Source organism: Oreochromis niloticus, linkage group LG11 (genome assembly GCF_001858045.2).
Source record: "Oreochromis niloticus isolate F11D_XX linkage group LG11, O_niloticus_UMD_NMBU, whole genome shotgun sequence".
Taxonomy (NCBI): Eukaryota; Metazoa; Chordata; class Actinopteri; order Cichliformes; family Cichlidae; genus Oreochromis; species Oreochromis niloticus.
This window is the reverse complement of record NC_031976.2, coordinates 11,169,094-11,188,836: the sequence shown is the minus strand read 5'-3', so window position 1 is coordinate 11,188,836 and position 19,743 is coordinate 11,169,094. Positions and strand designations below refer to the sequence as shown.

Sequence of the window (19,743 nt, the reverse complement as noted above, 5' to 3'; positions counted from 1 at the left end):
CGACAGTACGCTTTTTATGCCTCATTGCGTGTTCAGTCTTCAGTCAAAATCAGCAGAACATTAGAAATGGAGACGTTAATATTTTAAACTGACGCCGGGATCCCAAAAGCTCTGAAAGAATTTGATAAATGTCGATAATAAAGACCATAACTATGTTAACAGTGTGAATGATGAGAGGGGATTACGCAATAAGTCTTAAGTGGCTGTCCACTAGCAGGTTCTTAAAATGGAATTATATATTATTATATTTGAGGGTAAGAAAAAGTAATGGCGCTAGATTTTTTTGTAGTGGAGTTTTAAATCACAACAAAAGTAACAAAACAGGAAATAACACAAAAGTGTCATCAGAAATTCCCATAAAGTGGGAACTTCATGGGAACTGACAGTTTTTCATCCCTACAGACAACTTTGACTTGTTTAACTCAGACATGCTGCAAAACCAAGGTGACGCATTCATATTTTATTAACAGGTTTCTATTTAAATTCAGGTTGTGTCATTGTAGAAAAGCAAAAGCTAACATTATGCAGTCACATCCAAATGCATTTAATAGAATTGGATGGTTTTTTATGTGTTTACTCAGAGGACAAAAACAAAACACTGGACTTTGACATCTCACCTGCCAATCTTTTTTTGAGCTCAGTGAGGCTTGGATGTCGAAAAAGTGAAATGCACTTCACCAAGATCAAGTTTCCAAGTAACAGCACAGGAATCCTAATAAAGGAGCACCATTCAGGGAGGATTTACATAAACACGGGAGCCACACAATTGTTTAGGTTTTTCTTCTGCTCCCAGTAGTCTTCAGCAGCCTAATGCTGTACAGAAATTGTTTCACTTTAGAGAAGGTGGTGGGTGGGTCATGTGGGTAACCTTAGAGAAGGTTGTTTTCTTGCCAAGCCTGTGTGTCAACAGCGCACAGAATCAGGCCACTCCTGGACTTGGGAAGGAAAACAAGAAACTTGTGTCAGAGCAGAATTTTAAAATGCAAGTCTCATTGGAGGCCCGTTGTTCTCCGCCCTGTCTTTCCAATCAGCTCAAGCGCTGCTCGGGCCAAAACTCGTTCGCCAAGAAGTGATAATATGTTCACTTCCTGCCAAAAGGTAAAAATCCTCCTTGGACAGGCCTTATATCCAGGCTTACAGTGTTTCAGCCATCCATTACACCTACTTCCTGGAGCTTTTTGAAGAGATGAATGTGAATTCCAGATCAAACAAGAACCAGAAATAAGAAAGCATCTGTGAGAAATTGTTTATTTTTCTCAGCACTGTGTCCATACGGTTATTGTGATTCCCGAGGATATTTACGCTTCTACATCCTCACAAAGGAAACAGCTCGACGGCTCCTTCCTGTGATGTGGTGAACGCTGAAGTGTGTGCACTTTGCTCAAAGTAAACTGCGTTTTGTGTGTGGGGGGGAATTACCAGTGACTTCACATGTTGTGTAGTAAACAAGATTAGATTTGCAGAATGGCAATTCAAAATGAAGTAGAGTGGAGAAATGAATGAGTCAACACTAGCCAGTCATTTATTGCCAGTTAATAGCTTCACTGGTGAAATGTTCTTAGTGCTGTTTGACGCACTCGCTGTAGAGAGAGGGCAATTACAGATATTTTTTTTATTCCTGATGCAAGGCTATTAAAAGATTAGCTTCACCTAGTTTCATCTCAACGCAGCCTTTGTTTGTTTCTTCTTTTGAAACAAAGACCCTTCACAAGGAGCGAGAGCAGGCTTAATCACGTAAGTGCATTCCCACTGATGTAAAAGAACTGTTTGTTTATGGCTCATTCACTGAGCCCATTTTTGAAGGATTTTATTTTATCTAAAGTAAAAGATCATCCTTTCTTGGATCTACAGTTGCCATGTTGGCCTGCAACCCTAGATGTAGGTGAAGCTGAGAAATTAGAAGAGTCTCAAAACCCTGAAGCACCTTTCTGCACTGACTTTAAGCAAACACTGCCCTCTCGTGGTTCAGTAGACTTACTGCATCAGTTAGACTCTTGAACTAGCCACCACAGACTGTGAAAATACTAAGTATGTAATTATCTTACGATTTATTTACACTCAACGAAAGTTCTCAAGATGAAATACTATAACAAGTCATCCAGATTCAACGGAGCAGCAAATATTACAAGGTACAAATCTGAGTTTTTAAAAAAATGATAATTTTATATAAAAGCACAGATGGCAATATAAACATTCTGGATTCTCAGTGTACAAAATCATTATAGTAAAAAGTATTTCTTTAACTATTAATTACTTCCATAGAAATGTTCATCATTAAGTCCGGTTGTTCTGCCTCTTGTAGCTCTGGATTCTTCTCCTCAGCATCTGGTCAGGAATGAGGTCAGAATCTTTCACATCTGTGTTTCCACAGCCCACCACGGGACAGCTACGGAGCAGAGACACACAGAGAACCTTAACTTGCTTCAGACATTTAAACACACACAAACAGTTGCAGAACAGCTCAAAAAACGCTTTCTGTGCATGAGTTTCATATTAGCTTTGCCCTGTTTATCGTTGAGTAACTGTTAAGTCGTTAAACATCTGCTTAAACTTGCTTTATCATTTCCTGTGCCAGTGCTCGCAGTTTGATTCTGATTGCTTATCAGCAACCGGACTTCCATCTTTTGTGTTCTTATTATAATGTTTGCATTCTAAACTGCGGAGTCCCCTGATGTTACACACGCTGTGACAAACTGGACGACTTGAACGGTGGGAACTTCGAGGCTGCTAAAGCATGGGGAAAGCGATGTCTGATGGAATGTCATTTACTGCAGGTACAACACAATTTCTTCAAGCATAAACCTAATCTCAACAAGGAAAACATACTGCTGCAGTAATTGAGTGCAGTGACCACAGTCAGGGCTCAAGACAATAGGCAAGTTTATTTTACAGCAACACTGCTGCTGGGATTTTATCAGTGTTCCTGCAGGATCAGCCACATTTAATTTGACTCCAACATCAAAGCAGCATAATAAAGGCAATGTAAATTAAGGCAGCCTGCTGGTCCCACACCAGCCTGCAGTGTTATTTACTGCTAGAAAACCTGACTCCACTTTCTAACGGTCCTCAGAGATGCAGTGTCTTACCGGCATTTCTTTTTCTGGCTGTGTTTTGTTTTGATCAGGCCCAGGATTGCTGCTTCATCATAGTGGTGGTTACACTTCTTGTTCTTCACCGGGTTCGCCATTTCCACCTAGAACAGAGACACAAAAGAATAAGTTTCAAGTTACCTGTGTTTTGTTGAAAAAGCAGTTTGAACAAGCAAGCAAGCGAGATCAGAATGATGCATTTTGCAGAAACATCATCTTACATTCAGGATTTTGTTTTTTGTTTTTTTCTGCGTAGACACATTTTGGCACCCACCTAAGATGTTTTAGCCTGAGCCAAATGAAAATAATAATAATGGATTGCATTTATATAGCGCTTTTCGAGACCCTCAAAGCGCTTTACAATTCCACTATTCATTCACTCTCACATTCACACACTGGTGGAGGCAAGCTACAGTTGTAGCCACAGCTGCCCTGCGGCAGACTGACAGAAGCGAGGCTGCCATATCGCGCCATCGGCCCCTCTGGCCATCACCAGTAGGTGGTAGGTGAAGTGTCTTGCCCAAGGACACAACGACCAAGACAGACAGAGTTGGGGATCGAACCGGCAACTTTCCGGTTACAAAATGAGCTTCCAAACCCCCTGAACCACAGTCGCCCCCGAAAAACACCAATATTGTAATAATCCTGGGACTGGTGTGAAATTTTGTCATAATTAGCCCAAATTTTTTGGATTGTGACCATGCAAACTCTAATGAGCTCACCCTTTAGTCCAATTGAATGTCTGTGCCTAATCTAAAGGAATACCCCGACACGTAGATGGACACAATGAAAACATAACACCTCTGGGGCAAAGACAGAGGCATGAAAACACACTGGATTAATCTACCTGTAATCTACAAATCTAATCAGTAATCTACCTGTGTGAGTGGGCAGGTGAAGTTGACTTGACTCTGTGTCACAGCGATGTCCTCATCGAGCTCCTCCATGCTCTCTGCTGACTCCTGGTTAGCTAAAAACAAACAATGCACATGCAGTTTGCTTCCATTTGTCCACTCAGAGTAAAAAAATTAATCAACTTGATAGTACGTACCACCATCCACCAACGTTTACTGCACACACATGCACACCCCAACTTTATACACAACATCTTTTTTTTTTTAGTCTGCAAATAAATTTCATATCTACAGTTGTTGTCCTGGCACATCTACAACTACTGAAGAACTCAAAGGCTAACTTGAGCCCAAAGTATTAAAAACTGCTCTCTATATGTGGCCTTTGTAAACTTCTCCATATGATTATGCTATTCAACATATTTATATTTCAGCCTTTAAGCAAGCAGATCTGAAACCTCAAAATGTATCCCTTAACAGGAACATGAAGTAATACTAATTCAGTGAATAATAATGGTGTTCAATGGGCTAAGCCCTCACAGAATACACTGCAATGATCACCTCGGCTCACAAAGTTCATGCTTCAAAGTAAGTTCTCACATTTGGCTCTTTTTTCAGACATTTTCATTTTGAGTCAGCTCGTGAAAATAACATTATACTTAGCATAATGTAGCCTATAATTCCTACAGAGACTCACAAAAGCATGGCACTATATGAGGCCGGCATAGCTGTAATTAGTAAGAGTTAAAAAGCAGAAAATAACAGCCACAGGGTGACAGGGAAACAATCATTCAACGGTAAACAAAGGAAGCTGCGTGTTTTAAAATGAAGCTAATTATCCTAAAAAAGGCACATCCCAAGATCTCTCTGCTCAGCAAGAAGTCCTCCGATAGCACTGCTATTATCAAAGTCCATTAGAAGTCCTGAATGCACTGCGGTGAGTCTAATTCAAGTAAATCTCTCCCGTCTCTCCACAGGCCTTACCTTGTTTGAAAGAGTTTTTGACACTTTCCTTGAAAGCCATTACTTTCTGGTGAGTGTGCAGGTCAGCATCAGAGAGTCGGGCTATTCTCTCTGTGAACTGCTCCTTCACTTTGGCAGACAGGCTGAACATAGCCTCCGGCTGTTGAGTGGTAACCTACAGTGATTGAAATGTGTTATATAATTTGCAATAATTTGTATTTAATTCAGAAATGCTTCACAAATGCCCAAGGTTTGCGTCTTCTTCTGAACATAGTGTTAAGAGTTTTCCAACTCATCGGCTACGTCACCATGGTGACCTATGCTGCACTCTGCACAAGATTATGTTCAGCCATTCCTGACGATGTGATCTAACCTGCTGAGCTGTATGTTAGTAAAGGCAGAATCAGATGCCGCTGAACAATGTGTGTGTGTTGTGGTCCCATGGCACACTTTCTGCTCTATTCCCCATTATCACTGAAAATATTTAAGTGCTGAAAAAATGTCACTAAACTGACTTTTATATTGACTCCATTATGAGTCATTATGTTTATAACTGTGTCACATTTAAGAGCTCTAATGTACAGCTCTCACTTTATGCAGAAATAGCAGCATTAACAATGCAATGATTATTTAAAGACAATAATGACATGTTCCTCTTGAGTCAAGTAGGGATCACCTGATGGGTCTACACTACAAATGGTGCATCAAAACTTTCTATACAATGAACAAAGTTTAAGCACACTGTTGTAATATCCGTTATCTCTGTCGCCTAATGCAAGGAAACCTTCAGGCTGTTCTCACCTCAGCTGTGACTTGTTGCACCACATCAACAAAGTAGTTAATCTCCCTGTCCAGCTTGGCACACTCCAGAATCATGGCCTCCATCTCTTTGATGCCCGGGTTCATCTCGTCATCTTTAACATAAAAGCACACCAAAGAAGTATTCACTTGAGCAGTCACACCATAACACACACGCACACAAACAGCTAGCAGCTCTTTGGGAATCACCTTGTTTGTGCAAAAATCCTATGTAATGTCTGTCCAATTGTGTTATCTCTGGCATTCTTCATAGATTCAACTAAAAAAAAAAAAAAATGTTACTAGCCGCCTGTCGCAAAAACACAAAGTGCCTAATGATACAACTTAAAATCAGTTCTTTGCTAAGTTATTTAATATATGTAGACATGCCACTGGGTTCCTTGAGGTAGGTGCATTCTGTTTTTTAATATTAAAGTGATTCATAGGTCCGTGTTCAATGGCTTAACAAAGAATGAAAAACATTCCTAAAAAATGGTCAATAAAAAAGCAGTCAATGTCCAAGGAAAATCCTTGCAACATTTCCAGAAAGCCCAAAGAACTGCTGCACAAGACTATTTTGAAAACATTACGAAGGTCTGGCTCCTTTTTAGCCAATGATGGGTAGCCCAAGTCTTTTGCAAAGTACTTTAAATGTACGCTCCAAAATTAGTTATAAACCTTAAAAACAAATCTAAAGCACCCAAAAACATTAATTATTCGCTTACCAGATATATTTTAACGTTTATAAATAATGTAGTGATTATAGATGGAGTTGGTGAGCTTTTTTAGAAAATCTTTAATATTTACCCTGAGCTTCCGCCAGGTCCATAGCCACGTCTGTCACAATGTCCATACCTGTCCCGATGTCAGCCTGACAGGATTTCAGACTCGACAGAGTTCCGTGAACAGCGCTCAGAGACATTGTGAAAGCTACCTTTATTACTTTGGGACTACAAACCAGAGCTAAATTTAATGTGCTATTAACGATAACGTTAGCCTAGCTTGCTAACAGGTATCTAGTTCTGCCGGCAAAATGACCGACACCTACATGAACGTCAAGTACAATCTGTTTCAGTAATGCTTTTAGTATAAAAATAACAAGCGAAACGTAAATAAACTATAGAAACTGTGGATGCTATACAAACGCACACAAATCACCCGCTAAAACGGAGCCACAACAGAAGCTAACTTCTAACTTCCGGGTATGGTTTTTCAAAGTAAAAGCTTTAACAAAATATGTTTAAACGGAAGGAAAACAAAACTGCTTCTTTAATAGAAAGAAACGTATTTATTAATCCATTTCATTTATAAATGGCACAGAATCTTAGTACATAAAGTTGTAAGAGTGATTTATTTGCATTTTAATGTTCTTTTAATTTACAATCTGTAAGTGCAAGACACTGATAGTTAGCACAATGAAATGTAAGTAAACAAATCAAAAGGCCCCACATTTGACATATCACTGTAGAATAGGCACAGTGAATAATAATAAAATAGTATTAATACCTGTGGTCACGCTTGCTGGAGCACTTAAACCTAACAAATCAGTTGTTAATTATTAGTAACACCTGTGCAGTCACTACATTGAGACAAAATGTCTGCAGTGGAAAAACATTCGGCAAAAAACCCGAATGTTTAAATGAAAATCTTCATCCATATCTTCACAGTATTGTCCTGAACTCATCAAAAATATAACTGGGCACATGAGCTTCCGCCACCTTAAAAACACAGAAAACACAAGGAAATACATGTTACTGTTACACAAATATAGTACAGTACAGATGCAAAAAATAGTATTTTAAAATCTGTTCCCATAGCTGATGGGTATTAAATCTGGCTGTCCAATAATAATGCTCCTAAGCATATTGATGTTTCAACATTTCAGCTCTACTACTACCCCTGGGTACTGTCAACTTTGTCAACTCTTATCATTTACAACCACTTAAAATATTTTCAAACACTAATACAAATAATATAGGGAAAGTTGCACCTACCTTACGTGACAGTTTTGTGTACTTCACGTAGTCTTCAAGGAACATCAGAGCTCCCACCACATCAGAAGGCATGTCAGGGATTTTCTGACTATAACAGGATCAAACGGAAGCTTTAATATGATTTCATGAGGCTATAACCAGATACATTTTATGTCCGGTAACACAATCCGCAATCATCACCAAGGAAACCTACCACACAGAATATTTGATTTCGAATCTTATTTTAGAAATCTTTCTGAAGTTGTGAAGTCTGTTTTGCTACCTTGTGCACTGCTCCATGATTGAGCGGATGAATTGACCAATGAGAGCCAGGAACTGTTGTGTGTATCTGGAGTGGAACTGCTTGAGCAGGGTGAGCAAGCCGAGCACCAGTGGAGGCCAGTCGACCGGGTCTGTTGCTTTCCTGCAGGTCATTCCTACCATAAGACAAAACATCAAATTAAAACCACATTCAGAGACATTCAGGGACTGTGCGTTAGCAGAAAAATGTGGGGAAAAACAAATCCATAATATTTAATGCCGCTTTCTGAAAAATAATAAAGTCTGCTGCAACTGAAGTAAGTGAAGAGGCGGCAAGGACTGACCCATTGTACTCAAAACTGTGTAACCTGATCTCTGATCAACTTCAAACAAAAAACTAATGGGGGAAAAAATCACCTTGGTTTTTGTTGTACTGAAGTTTAGGCAGCTGAGCAATAATAAAGAGGAAGTTGATGATGGGGAAGTACGGGAGGCGCTTTGTAGTGATGTAGATCTGTGTGAAGCATAAGTAGAACAAAAAGAGTCTGAACACGAACATCTGCTAATGTATAGCCAAAGAAAGCAAAAAACAGCTTACATTTGTGGTCGTCATTGAAAAGACTCATTTCGATTCAGGTGAAATCAGAACAAGACTAACTGATTATGTGGGAAGAGATGCCCCTTCTGTTCAAACCTTGTTGAGAGGATTGTGAATGCCAGCAGCCTCCAGGTAGGCAGTGATATCGTACAAAAGAGTGTTGTCCTCTTTAGGATAAGGCAGGGATGGGTCCTGGTAATGGGCCTCAATGTCTGCCAGCAGAGACCTGGCAAGAACATAATCAGAGTGAGCATAAAAGAACAGTGTGAGACTAAAACAGACATGATGCAATTAGCAGAAGCATCCATCACAAAAGTCATTAACACAGAGTAGCACTTGGGGGTAAGTAATGGAAACATATAAACAACGACTCAGTGGCATTATGGCAAGAATATACAGACTTGTTGAGGTTTTCCAGTGCAGCCGCCAGGTGTTTGGAGTCAAACTTGCAGGAGTAGTTAAGCTCATTAGCGATCTGCTGTCTGAGAATCTGCATCTGACCAACCTTCAATAAACATATGCATTCAAAATTATTTTATTATTATTTTATTATTTTCATCAGAAAATTGTGACAATTTTTTACTTTTATTTTCTATTCATTAACATGAGAACATGGAGCAGTACCTTCATGATGGCTTCCTGATATGTACCCCAGATCTTCTGGGATTTGGCCACAGCACTGCTGTAGACTTTGCTGGCATTTGCTACAGCAACAAAAACAATAATGAGATCTGTACAAGAAAAGGCAGGTTATAGATTCTCTAAGTGAATACCTACCCACAATGCCTTGGACTGGACTGACGGCACCTTGCAATGTTCTGAAGACCTCCACCACAGCTTTGTCCTTCAGGATGGTCTTCTGAAGTATTGTCAGGAAGTTCTGATGAGACAAACACATACATCACTACAATCTGGGAGCCATACCACATGCACTAAAGACACTGCCAAGATTGACATGATTTCAGGGTTTTATCTTTGTTGACCTGAATGGCATCTTTTTGGGGGGTGGGGTGCAATTTGGGGGGATACTGAGGTAAATATTGGGGTAAATACCTGAAGTTCCTTGACAATCATGAAGCAGAGCAGGCGGTCCAGTCCGTTAAGGCCAAATGTACCCAGGGTGTTCTGGATCTCAGAGAACAATCTGTTGTTAGTCACCTCCTGGTGGCTCTTCAGGTCATACCAGGTGTTCATCTGGTCAATGTAACATGTCAACCTATAGGAAGAACCAGTGTATTCCACCATCAATAAACTGCATAACCAAAGATTTTTTTTCTCCTCCATCCTCAGATATAAACTCAGTTATTCTGCTAATTTCACTAACTCTTATTTCACTTCCACTGTTATGTCCGATGAGACATACTTGGGATCAGTGATTCGGAGGATTTCTCTGCAGAGACGACCGATGAAGGTGGCAGACTCATCCACAGAGGGAAACTTGGGAATAGGAATGTGGGTGGACTGGTGCACACTCTGCCAGTCCTGGATCTGAAGAGAAGCAAGAAACAAGCCAATCAGCCAACTGCTATTACTGAGAAACAGCCAAACAACTAGAACACTTCTTATCTATCAGTCAGGGACAAACTGCTCTCAGTGCACTACTCAGGGAAAAGGAGAAAGCGTGTTAAGTTTGACCTTGGTTCTGAGAAAACTGTTGCACTCCTGTTCCACATTATAGTTGACGATGCGGGACACTTCCTCCTGCCAGATTTTAAGGCCATAAATGCTGACGTAGTCCTGGATGTATTCAAACGACCTGTAGAAGCCATCCATGGTGGCGCCCATCTCCTTCAACTTGGGCATCAGTTCACTGGGCTGAAAGAGTTGAGTATTTTTTCTCTTTTATTTTATTTTACTGCTGTTAATCCTTCAATATCATTGGGAAACTTAACATGGAAACTGGTCAACATACAGAATATATATTACAAACTTTAACTGAAGATTAAAAATCCATAATATACAGCAGGTGTAGTGTCTCACCTTTGCCTTTGGATTGAAGATTAAGCCTCTGTGCAATGCATAAGCCACCCTCTTCACCAGCTCCTTCCTGATGCCATCCTCCAGAAGCTGCTTAGGATCCACCTTAAACATCACAGTGTGTTAATAAAGCAAACCTGTACTGCACCAAATCCCTCAGCAGGATTGTTTTAATCTTCTGAAAGACAGAAATCTTTGTTCTCAAATTTCAGAAACCTTAATCACTGTATTTACCTTGATAATCCCAACGAGAGTAGTCTTCATCATTAAAATGCCCTCAGTGAAAATAGATATGTCATGAGTTAGTTTTGCCACCTGCAAAGACACAGAACAGAACGATGTTTAGGCATGCAAAAATATAATATATATATGAATAATATTGATGTCAATCATTGATATAAAAGCCAATGTTTTGATTGATTTTCAGTTTAAAAAACAAAAAAAGTTCCATTCTACAATGATCTTATTTTAATTTCAAGGCACTGGACTGCAATTCCAAATATGACTGAAAAAAAAATTAAAAAGTAACTTCAGTACTTCACACTCTAATTAATCCAATTCAACTAAGTCTGCTGGCACAATCTGTTTCCATATCACGCTTCCTTTTCCAATTTGTATTTCACATCAAAAGCTGTGAGCAGATTGAAAAATGTTAGCATGATTGCCTCCGACTCCCATACAGCTGATGAGGCGAGATCAAAACAGAACAAAATGAGCTCTCTTATCTATTTTTTTTTATTATTTTATTTTATACAACATCTGAAGATATTTTTTCCCTTTTCTTTACGTCAGTGACATTCTGAACATAACTCAAGGGGAAGGAGACAGTTTCATACACAACAGTTTGTCTCACTTCATAGCGAGCCGTCAGTTGGGCGTAGTCCTTTAGCTTGTCCTTATCCAGCCGTGTGGGCACCTCCATAATGTCGTGGATCTGAAGCTTGATTATTTTGGCTAGCGAAGTGAACATGCTCTCTGGGATAATTTGCAGCACCTGGAAGCAAGACGATTTTAAAAAAAAGGACTGTTTATTGTATATCCATTAGGTCAAGGATCTCAAGTATAGCCAGAAGGAAAAAATCTTCCAGCATAAAGTTATAGCTCAGAAGTTGCCACAACGTCAAGGTACAGATGCACTAAGCACTTCTTAGTGGGTACATTTGCCAAACAGATTGTTTCTCAAAAATTCATCATTCCTGCAGCTGCTACAGCACTGATACTGAAAAACGGTTTGCAGCACGCAGAGCTCATTTGTTAAAATTATGAGACTACACACTAAGAGAATATTAGACCAAAACATTTCAAAGCAGAAGCTTTTGTAAGAGGAAAGAGAAGCAGAAAAAAAATGACATCATACACTACCTTTCTCACATAGGACACCAACTCTCCAGAGTAGAACTGAGAAACACTCAGCAGGTCAGCACTGTTGGCCTGGTTGATACGCAGCAATGGAAGATCCAATGCAGATGCCAGCTGGTCTCACACACACACACACACACACACATTTTGTGTTTTAATCAGTCCAAGTGTTACACGCTGAGCAGGCTGCAAAAAAGTGACATGAATTTCCGAATTTTTTGGATGCATACTTGTGTAATGTAGACATTTTAGCGGAAAATTCGTCCGTAAAAAATACACAGAACAAAAAATGAAGTCGACAGAAATCATAAGGAAGCTCCTGATGTTTCTAAACAAGAAAAGGAAGAAACTGAGGGTTTTTTAGGCAAAAAAGTATTAATTTTTTAATTTGTTTACTCAGCACGGGTGCATGTTTAGAGCAACTTCACACTCGCTGACAAATGCAGTGGCTTGATTAGTCAGATTTGTTTATTTGGATCTAAAAAATCTCAAAAGTTCAGCTTGATTCGAAAAAATTAATGTTGCAAATTCGTTCAGCAAAGTTACGTGATCGGTGTAAACAGCTGCATTAAGAATAGGCGAGTCCAAAAACGACTGTGTATATGTTGGACGTGTAAATTTGTTCATGAAATGCTACCACAGTGAATCTGCAATACTCATACATTTCGCAAGACATTTATCTGTGATGCATGAAGATATTGGTGCAAATGAAGGGGGAAAGTAGCTCTAATATGCTAAATAATGAGTGCAACTACAATGAGTCATGAAGTAGTGAATCTGGTAAGTCGAACTGTTTGATAAAAACACTGTTTAGCACCAAGTCGACAGTCATATTGCAAGAGGAAGCAGTGGGATGTATTGTAATCGACATATTTTGTCCCACTCCTAGACATAAATAGACCCTCACCTTCAGAAATGTAGCTCTCAGTTTGGTAACCATGGATGGGTTGACTCTGATGCTCTCCTGCATAATGGATGTAAAGCTGTAAAATAAAGCATAAGTCAGGAAAAAAAGATGAATTCATCAAAACAGACAAACCAAAAACACAAGTGAAATAAATCAAAGCCAAAACACTTGCAGTGTTCTGTGGTGGTTTTGTGATGATTTGCAATATAGAAAGGTAAGCAGAATGAGTTGCTGCTGTTTTGCACACCAAGTGAAGTGCACAGTGACTGTGCTCCACTAAGATTCACTAACCTGATGACAAAATTAAGAGATACTGTGTCTATATATGACACTAGTTAAACTAACTACTTTACTCTGGCCTTATTTTGTTTATTAAGTAAACAAATAAGTAAATACCTGTCAATAATCTGCCACGCATAGGACAGATCTCCAACTATTTGCATGGTAATAAGCACTTCTTCTTTGATATTGATTGTGCGGATCATCTGGTGCAGGAACTTCCTGGTGTCAGCCAAGAACTGACAAACTTGCAGGTTGGACTCCAGCTGGTGGAACTCCTGGACCTGAAGTCCAAAAGGAGAAGGTTTTATAGGCACAGACTGACAGCTTTCCTTTCAATATTTTTTAAAATAGTAATAATAATTTTGTATTGGTATTGATTACATTTCTTGCAATTATCAGCAGCTTTATATAAACATGTTCCAAGCTTTGCTGCCAAATTCTATTAGTTCCAGTTCAGTATTTTTAATATATGTTGGCAGGACAGAGCAGAAAATGATGGCATTGCAATCCACTGAGCCAACACAATATTCCTATTACATAATCCTCTGTCTTTCTATTTACATGCATTTAACAGCAGTAACAAAAACAAATCATCTCTTAATTTTTCCACCATTCTGAAACATTGTACTTGGATTTGCTTGTTTTCTATGCATGAAGTTAAGGCAATCAAAACATAGTATTAGCACCATTGTTACTTTACACTGTGCTAATCCAAAAATATAAAGCCATGCTGAAATATAATTATCATGCTCACCTCTACAAGAGCCTGTATCAGCTGGACCGTCTTCCTCCCAGCAGCCGTGGAGTCCTCATAGTTCAAAGACTCAATCTGCTTTGAGATTTCCCTGAACCAGGCCTGTAAGTTCTCTGCAAAGCACAGTAAAAGTGTGTCGTTGAAGCAGATACAAAATGTTACCAAAGTATTTCACAAGTGGCAGTTACGCTCGAGGTAAGTATGACAGATGTAAATTTAATCCGCCGCTCCCTGCGTGTGTACCTTTAATGCATTTTTTCCATCTTGTTTCCCTTCCTCAACGTTTTCCTCTGAAAGCCTTCAAGCTTAAAATCTTTTAAGATTTCATGTCCCAACACTGAAATAATCCAAGCTGCATGGCTGAGGCTCCCATAGTCAGAACTTCTTTTTCACGCTGTGTGCAATTCTTCACCTTATCCAGCCTCACAGTGTAACTCACCATTTTTCTCCACCCTGGTAAGAGGTTTGACACCAGAGAAGACTTCAGCCAGCTCAGTCATTCTCTCTGATCCCTCCTTCTTGTAGCTCTCCCATTTGATCTGCTTCTCTGACAGCATCTGCTTGAACATCTGGAAGAGGAATAGCGCAGATGCTAAGCTGATGAGGGAGGATTAGTCAGATGAGATGCGTAATTAGAACATTACATTTGTGTCCCCTCCAAATGACACACTGGCTAGCCATATGCTACCTGACAGTAGGCTAACAGGCAACCAGGCGGACACACCTAACGAGGACTACAGCTGGACAGATCACTTTGAAATCATAAAGGAACTCATTTTCCATTTTTACTCTTAAAAAAAGAGAAAAGATCACTTTAAAGAAATGCTACACTTTTGTCTTTAACATTTTTCACTTTTTTCCCTGTCATCATTTATATTATGTAACACTGATGAAAGACTCTCACCTCTTTGAGTGTGAACTCAAACTGAGCTGTGTCGAGCAGCAGCTGGAAAAGGATCTTAGGCTTGTACTTGGAGTCATTAAGTACTTGGTCTTTGATCTGACGCAGGCGCTTGTTGTTTAGGTCATAGGCTATGAGACAGAGGATGACTGATCACAAATCAATACACTATTTTCATCAACACCACCCTTATAAGTGTAAGGCTTATAACGTAACTTATAACTTATAAGTTACTGCTCCCATAGGAGCGAAGTGGCAGCCAGGTGCTGCTAAATCAAATGCACTTGATTAACTGATCAAGTGTCAGCACCTCTATAAAAGCTGACCTTTTGGCAATTCACCCTACAGGTCAGACTGTGGAATGCTCAGAGGAAGTTAAAAATAACTAAATGGTTAGTTTGGTGTGTGTATTTTCAGAATAACTGAAAAAGAAAAGAATCGAGGTGCTGCGATGGCCCAGTGAAGGTCCAGACCTCGACCTGATAGAAATGCTGTGGCATTTAAAAGAGATATGCTCTGAACTGAAGCAACACTGTAAAGAAGAGTGGGCCAAAAAGTCCTCCACAGTGTCATACAGAAAAAATTACTTCAAGTTGTTGCTGTTAAAAGTTGTTTTACAAGCTGAATTATGGGGTTTACTTTGTTTTTCACAGGACTGTAAATGCAACACAAGTGCTTACACCAATGCAAATGAGGAAAAAAGAAACCGCAGTATCTCACCTGACTCTGCAGAGTGCAACATCAGCCAGCGAATAGCAACATTGCAGTCTCTCAGACAGTTGAGCAGTTTTGGGATGTTGTCCAAGATAATTTCCTCCCTGAGGAAACCTTCCTTTAGCAGCTGCTGCACCTGAGGCCTCAGGCTTTCCATGCTGGCTGCATACCGAGTAGCCTACACGTTTGGTGAAAAAAAACATGGCTCTTGAATACAGTGCACCATCTTTCATTCGGGGTAGTCAATTATTCATACATTCACTCCCACTAGTGGTCATTAGTAAGAATGGCCTGGTCTGCAGGTGAAAGACTAAATGTGGATTATTCAGTTAGCTCCTCCTGCCGTGTGTGTGTGTGTGTGTGTGTGTGTGTGTGTGTGTGTGTGTGTGTGTGTGTGTGTGTGTGTGAGAGAGAGAGAAAGGACTTTTTAATGACTCTTACAGCATGCAGCTCTACAGGCATCCCCATATTTTAAATGAGCTTTCCTGGAAAAGTTTATGAATGCCTTCCTGAAATTTGTTTCTGTTTACATTCTGTGCACACCAATTGGGTGTGTTACAAATTCTGTGGACACTGTCATCACTACCCGCACACAACAGATAAGCACACTGCAGGACTGTAAATGAAAGAATCGGAGGTCTCTCTGACATTGAAGCTAATGTATTTTTTAATACCTGCTCTTTGATGTTAGCAGAGTCCAGGGTGTAGTTGAGCGCAGTCTTGGCAGCTTTGTATGGTTCCCAGGCTTCCACCAGGTTCACTGTGATCCCCATGTAAATACTGATAACCTGCAGAGAGAGAGAGAGAGAGCATTTACACTTCAGAAAAATATGCTCAACATAAAAAAAAACTGAGCCAAAACATGGCACACATTTAAAAATAAATGACATAACATTTTATAAAGATGTTTATATTCAGATCTACTGCAAATGGAAAAGACCTAACAAGTGCCTCACCCAATTATCAGGAAAGTATTTGTCCACTATCTCCCGCATCTTTGCCTGCTGGGTGTGCAGTATGGAGGGGCTGAAGAAGAGGCAGACGTAGAGCATGGCCGCCTGGTTAGCCAGTGCTGTGCTGCGATGTTCTGGTAGAGGATACGCAGAAACCTGGAGGAGAGGAGGAAAACATCTTAAAAATGTGTAATGAGGGAAACATGGTGGGACAAGATCTGTTATTTAGTTTAACCACAAAGAGATTTTGGACCAAATGTTTCTCACTTGGTTGTAGATGTCGTCCGAGCGCAGCCTCCCAATGACCATGCTAGTAAAAGTGGCACTGATGGGAACTCTCTGGAAGTAGCTCTCCGGGTAGTTGGCTGGTCGTTTGGCTCCAGGCTGGCTGGAGTAGCCGGTGCTACGCAGGAGCTTACAGATGTCATCCAGGTTGGAGTCACCCGAGGAACGGGCAGCACTGAAGAAAAAAACGTGTTTTTCCAAATAGAAGAATGCATTTTTGGTGCCAGTATAACCCCCCAAAAAAGTAATAATATAAAGAAGAAGAATTATTAATAGCCGTGAAATACTACTGGAATGCTATTCATGGGTAAACAGCATCCCTCTGTGTGTAGTGTACACTTTTGTGTCAGCTTAAACTGACATAGGAGTTAACCTTTTGGTGAGTCAAGTAAGTGACTCACCCTCACTGGAAGCAAGCTCACTGGCTAACAGGTGATTGGAGTGCACTGAGCAAGTGAGTCACAAAGAGAGTGTCATGTGGATGTGTGGGGATGTGAGTCACAAGCGCACCTGTATCTATAATAGGAAACCAGCATCCTCTCTCTGACTTCTCCTTCAATTTTTTGGTCAATAACCAGCAGCATGACTCCATACAGGTAGAGAGCCTCACACTGGGAGAAGAGAAAAAATGACCAATCAATTCCTGGAGTGCCGTTTCATTTCGTTTTGATGTGTTGTTTTGAGGGTTAAGCATGCACATTCATCTGACACGGGCGACTAATTCTAACCAATTCAGGAACAGATATTTAAAGATGTAAGCCTGCATGTAATGCAGACTTTTTTTGCAATATTACAAAATTAAAATGAATTTGCATTTGTGTTACTTACTAGGAGCTGTTTCCCATCCTCATTTAGAAGCACAGTCTCCAAGGTCTGCTGAATATAAACACCCTCATGTAGGTCATCTAAATATCTTAAGAGAGGTAAAAAATAGCTCATCGACATCTTTTAAAACAGGGCTTTTTAGCATGTGGTTAAACAGAAAACAGTGTTCCTCACGGTCAAGCACTGTGGTTTTAGTTTCTATTTGATTAAGACATGCTGAAATCCCAAACCCATTGAAATAATTCCATCTCATTATACCTGTTAAGATCCACTATGTACTTGTGGACGCTCTCAAAAGCCAGATAGAACCTTGACAGAATCTCAATGTTGTTCTCTCTAAACTCTTCGTCCAAGTCCTGAAGCTCCGGTTTGGCTTCTAGCTTTCCTTCATAATACTCAGGACCCTGAAGAGGAAGCAACATTGTGTGACAATGCAAAGCAAATCCAAACGATGTCGAAAGACAGCTGAAACTAAAGCAATAATACTGCTTTTATTATCTTTTGCTCTTTAGGAAGACTTACAGCTGAACGTCAAAACCATTAGGGATTATGTATTTATCCCAGTCACATCAATTGAATATCTCATTGTGCTGACTACTGCAAAACTGAGTATCCTTTGTGTGTGTAGTTTCCTCAAATACAGACTTGGATAAGCTCTTGCAGCTTTCTCAGTACAAGCACGGTAAACTTTACACCACAGACTAATTGGAGATCATTTATGTGAATTTCAGGAGCAGGACTACATCTCATACACTCCCCTTACTAAAAAATAAAGTAAGTCAAAAAGTAAAGTCAAAATAAGTAAAAAAGTAAAGTAAGTCAAATACATTACTGAATATAAAGTTTTACATACAAAGCTGACAATGTTCACAAATAGTCAATGTGTCCCCCTCCGGACACATGGTATATATCCATACAATCTCTGGAGTCACTGCAGCCACTACTGTGCGCTACCTACCGGCAACCCTGTGAAACTCCCCTCTTTCTACCAGTACATGTTTTGTTAGCGGTGAACGGCTGCAGAATTAAAATACACTTTACAATCAGATTATCCTCTTTCATACATTTTCTGATCATGCCTGGCCCAAGAGCTAATGCCAATCCGCTCTGAGGCTTTCCCAAATTCATGTTTACTCCACCTACCGCCTACTTGAAATCCTGCCAAATCTCAATGAGGAAGTGGTCCCAGCTAATGAAAGGATCTTTTGAATTCCTGATGTAGTTCATACCTTGAAGTAGCTAAAGTCACAGATAATGTCTCCGTATTTCTGCTGGTCACTTTTGTCCTTGAGTCTAAAAACTGCAGGGATGAAGTCAGAGAGGCGTAGGAGCTCAGCAATGATGGCATTTCCTCTGGAAACTATCCTGAGGATAGCCTGGCCGCACAGGTTGTTGTCTGCCAGGAAGTCCACCATAATGGATACAGGAGGAGGAGGAGGAGGAGGAAGAAGATGGTGTAATAAGCTTTATTGCAGCAAATACTGTAGTTACACCTGAAAGACAAAGGGAAAGTGAAAAAAGTGAACTTATAACAAAATGCAGGCTCTGAGGCCTTTCTGAAGCTGCAGGACATTTGTCGCACAGACAACAGAAAGAGCTTATTACAATCTATTGGCATCATTATTACAACAATAATGCACTGCGACGAGGAAATGTTATTATCATTTGTAAGCATCATTTTCTCACATCTCAATCTTGACGTGTCTGCGTTTGTAAAATCTAAAAACCTTTGGGTTTTCCAATGTTCCTGTTTCTTAGAGACAGACCAAAAACAGAACCGAGGTTAGTATATGATTGTGTATTACCTCTAACTATTAGTTATCACTGAGCTAACGTTAGCATGTAGCCTACCTGCTAACTACTTTCATTAAATCTTACGCTGAAGATGACATACGAGCGCGTGCACAGGTCCAAACATCACGTGAGTGTTTAGCCATTTACATTTCGATGTCTGAGTCGAAAGTGTACCGTTTAAAAACCCCAACACTGCTGGAGAAAGGTACTTACCTCCTTGCAGCTCCTCTTCCCTGTTTACTTCCTCATGACCAGCCACATGACTTTGCTGCTGGTTGTGTTTGATTCTGTTCACCCACTGCCCGGAGTCGAGCGGGAACAACTTTGTCAAACGCTTTGACCTCCACTACATGGTGATAGGCTGATGTATTATTGCTTGTTTTATTATCGAAACATACCATGGTATAAACATTCCTGAATTAATAACATGCAATAAGAAGGGCAGCTAAGATTAACTGA

At 40.0% G+C, this 19,743-nt stretch overlaps 2 protein-coding genes across 3 annotated transcripts; both read right to left on the bottom strand.

Annotated features, from left to right (window-relative positions):
- Window positions 1-1,231: 1,231 nt before the first annotated feature.
- Window positions 1,232-6,923, bottom strand: nsmce2 (NSE2 (MMS21) homolog, SMC5-SMC6 complex SUMO ligase). Of its 2 annotated transcripts, XM_005450590.3 has the most exons (7): window positions 6,509-6,923; window positions 5,912-5,981; window positions 5,705-5,817; window positions 4,925-5,078; window positions 3,968-4,059; window positions 3,087-3,193; window positions 1,232-2,386 (listed from the first exon to the last, which is right to left on the bottom strand). In XM_005450590.3, exons 2-7 carry the CDS (start codon window positions 5,964-5,966, stop codon window positions 2,275-2,277), a joined length of 633 nt encoding a protein of 210 aa, XP_005450647.1. In that variant the 5' UTR covers window positions 5,967-5,981; window positions 6,509-6,923; the 3' UTR covers window positions 1,232-2,274. The 2 variants fall into 2 exon arrangements, with proteins under 2 accessions (XP_005450647.1, XP_003443716.1); XM_003443668.3 differs by lacking the exon at window positions 5,912-5,981 and having other exon boundaries at window positions 6,509-6,922.
- A 110-nt stretch (window positions 6,924-7,033) lies between these two features.
- On the bottom strand, window positions 7,034-19,716 carry washc5 (WASH complex subunit 5). The gene is made up of 29 exons (XM_003443667.5): window positions 19,498-19,716; window positions 18,720-18,983; window positions 17,749-17,894; window positions 17,494-17,578; window positions 17,176-17,276; window positions 16,648-16,840; window positions 16,384-16,536; window positions 16,102-16,215; window positions 15,434-15,605; window positions 14,717-14,844; window positions 14,252-14,381; window positions 13,813-13,925; window positions 13,173-13,339; window positions 12,777-12,852; window positions 11,873-11,983; window positions 11,364-11,504; window positions 10,745-10,825; window positions 10,514-10,615; window positions 10,169-10,348; window positions 9,897-10,021; window positions 9,587-9,749; window positions 9,311-9,413; window positions 9,158-9,237; window positions 8,935-9,038; window positions 8,630-8,759; window positions 8,353-8,449; window positions 7,958-8,111; window positions 7,696-7,783; window positions 7,034-7,419 (listed from the first exon to the last, which is right to left on the bottom strand). Exons 2-29 carry the CDS (start codon window positions 18,903-18,905, stop codon window positions 7,363-7,365), a joined length of 3,480 nt encoding a protein of 1,159 aa, XP_003443715.1. The 5' UTR covers window positions 18,906-18,983; window positions 19,498-19,716; the 3' UTR covers window positions 7,034-7,362.
- Between the last annotated feature and the right edge of the window lie 27 nt (window positions 19,717-19,743).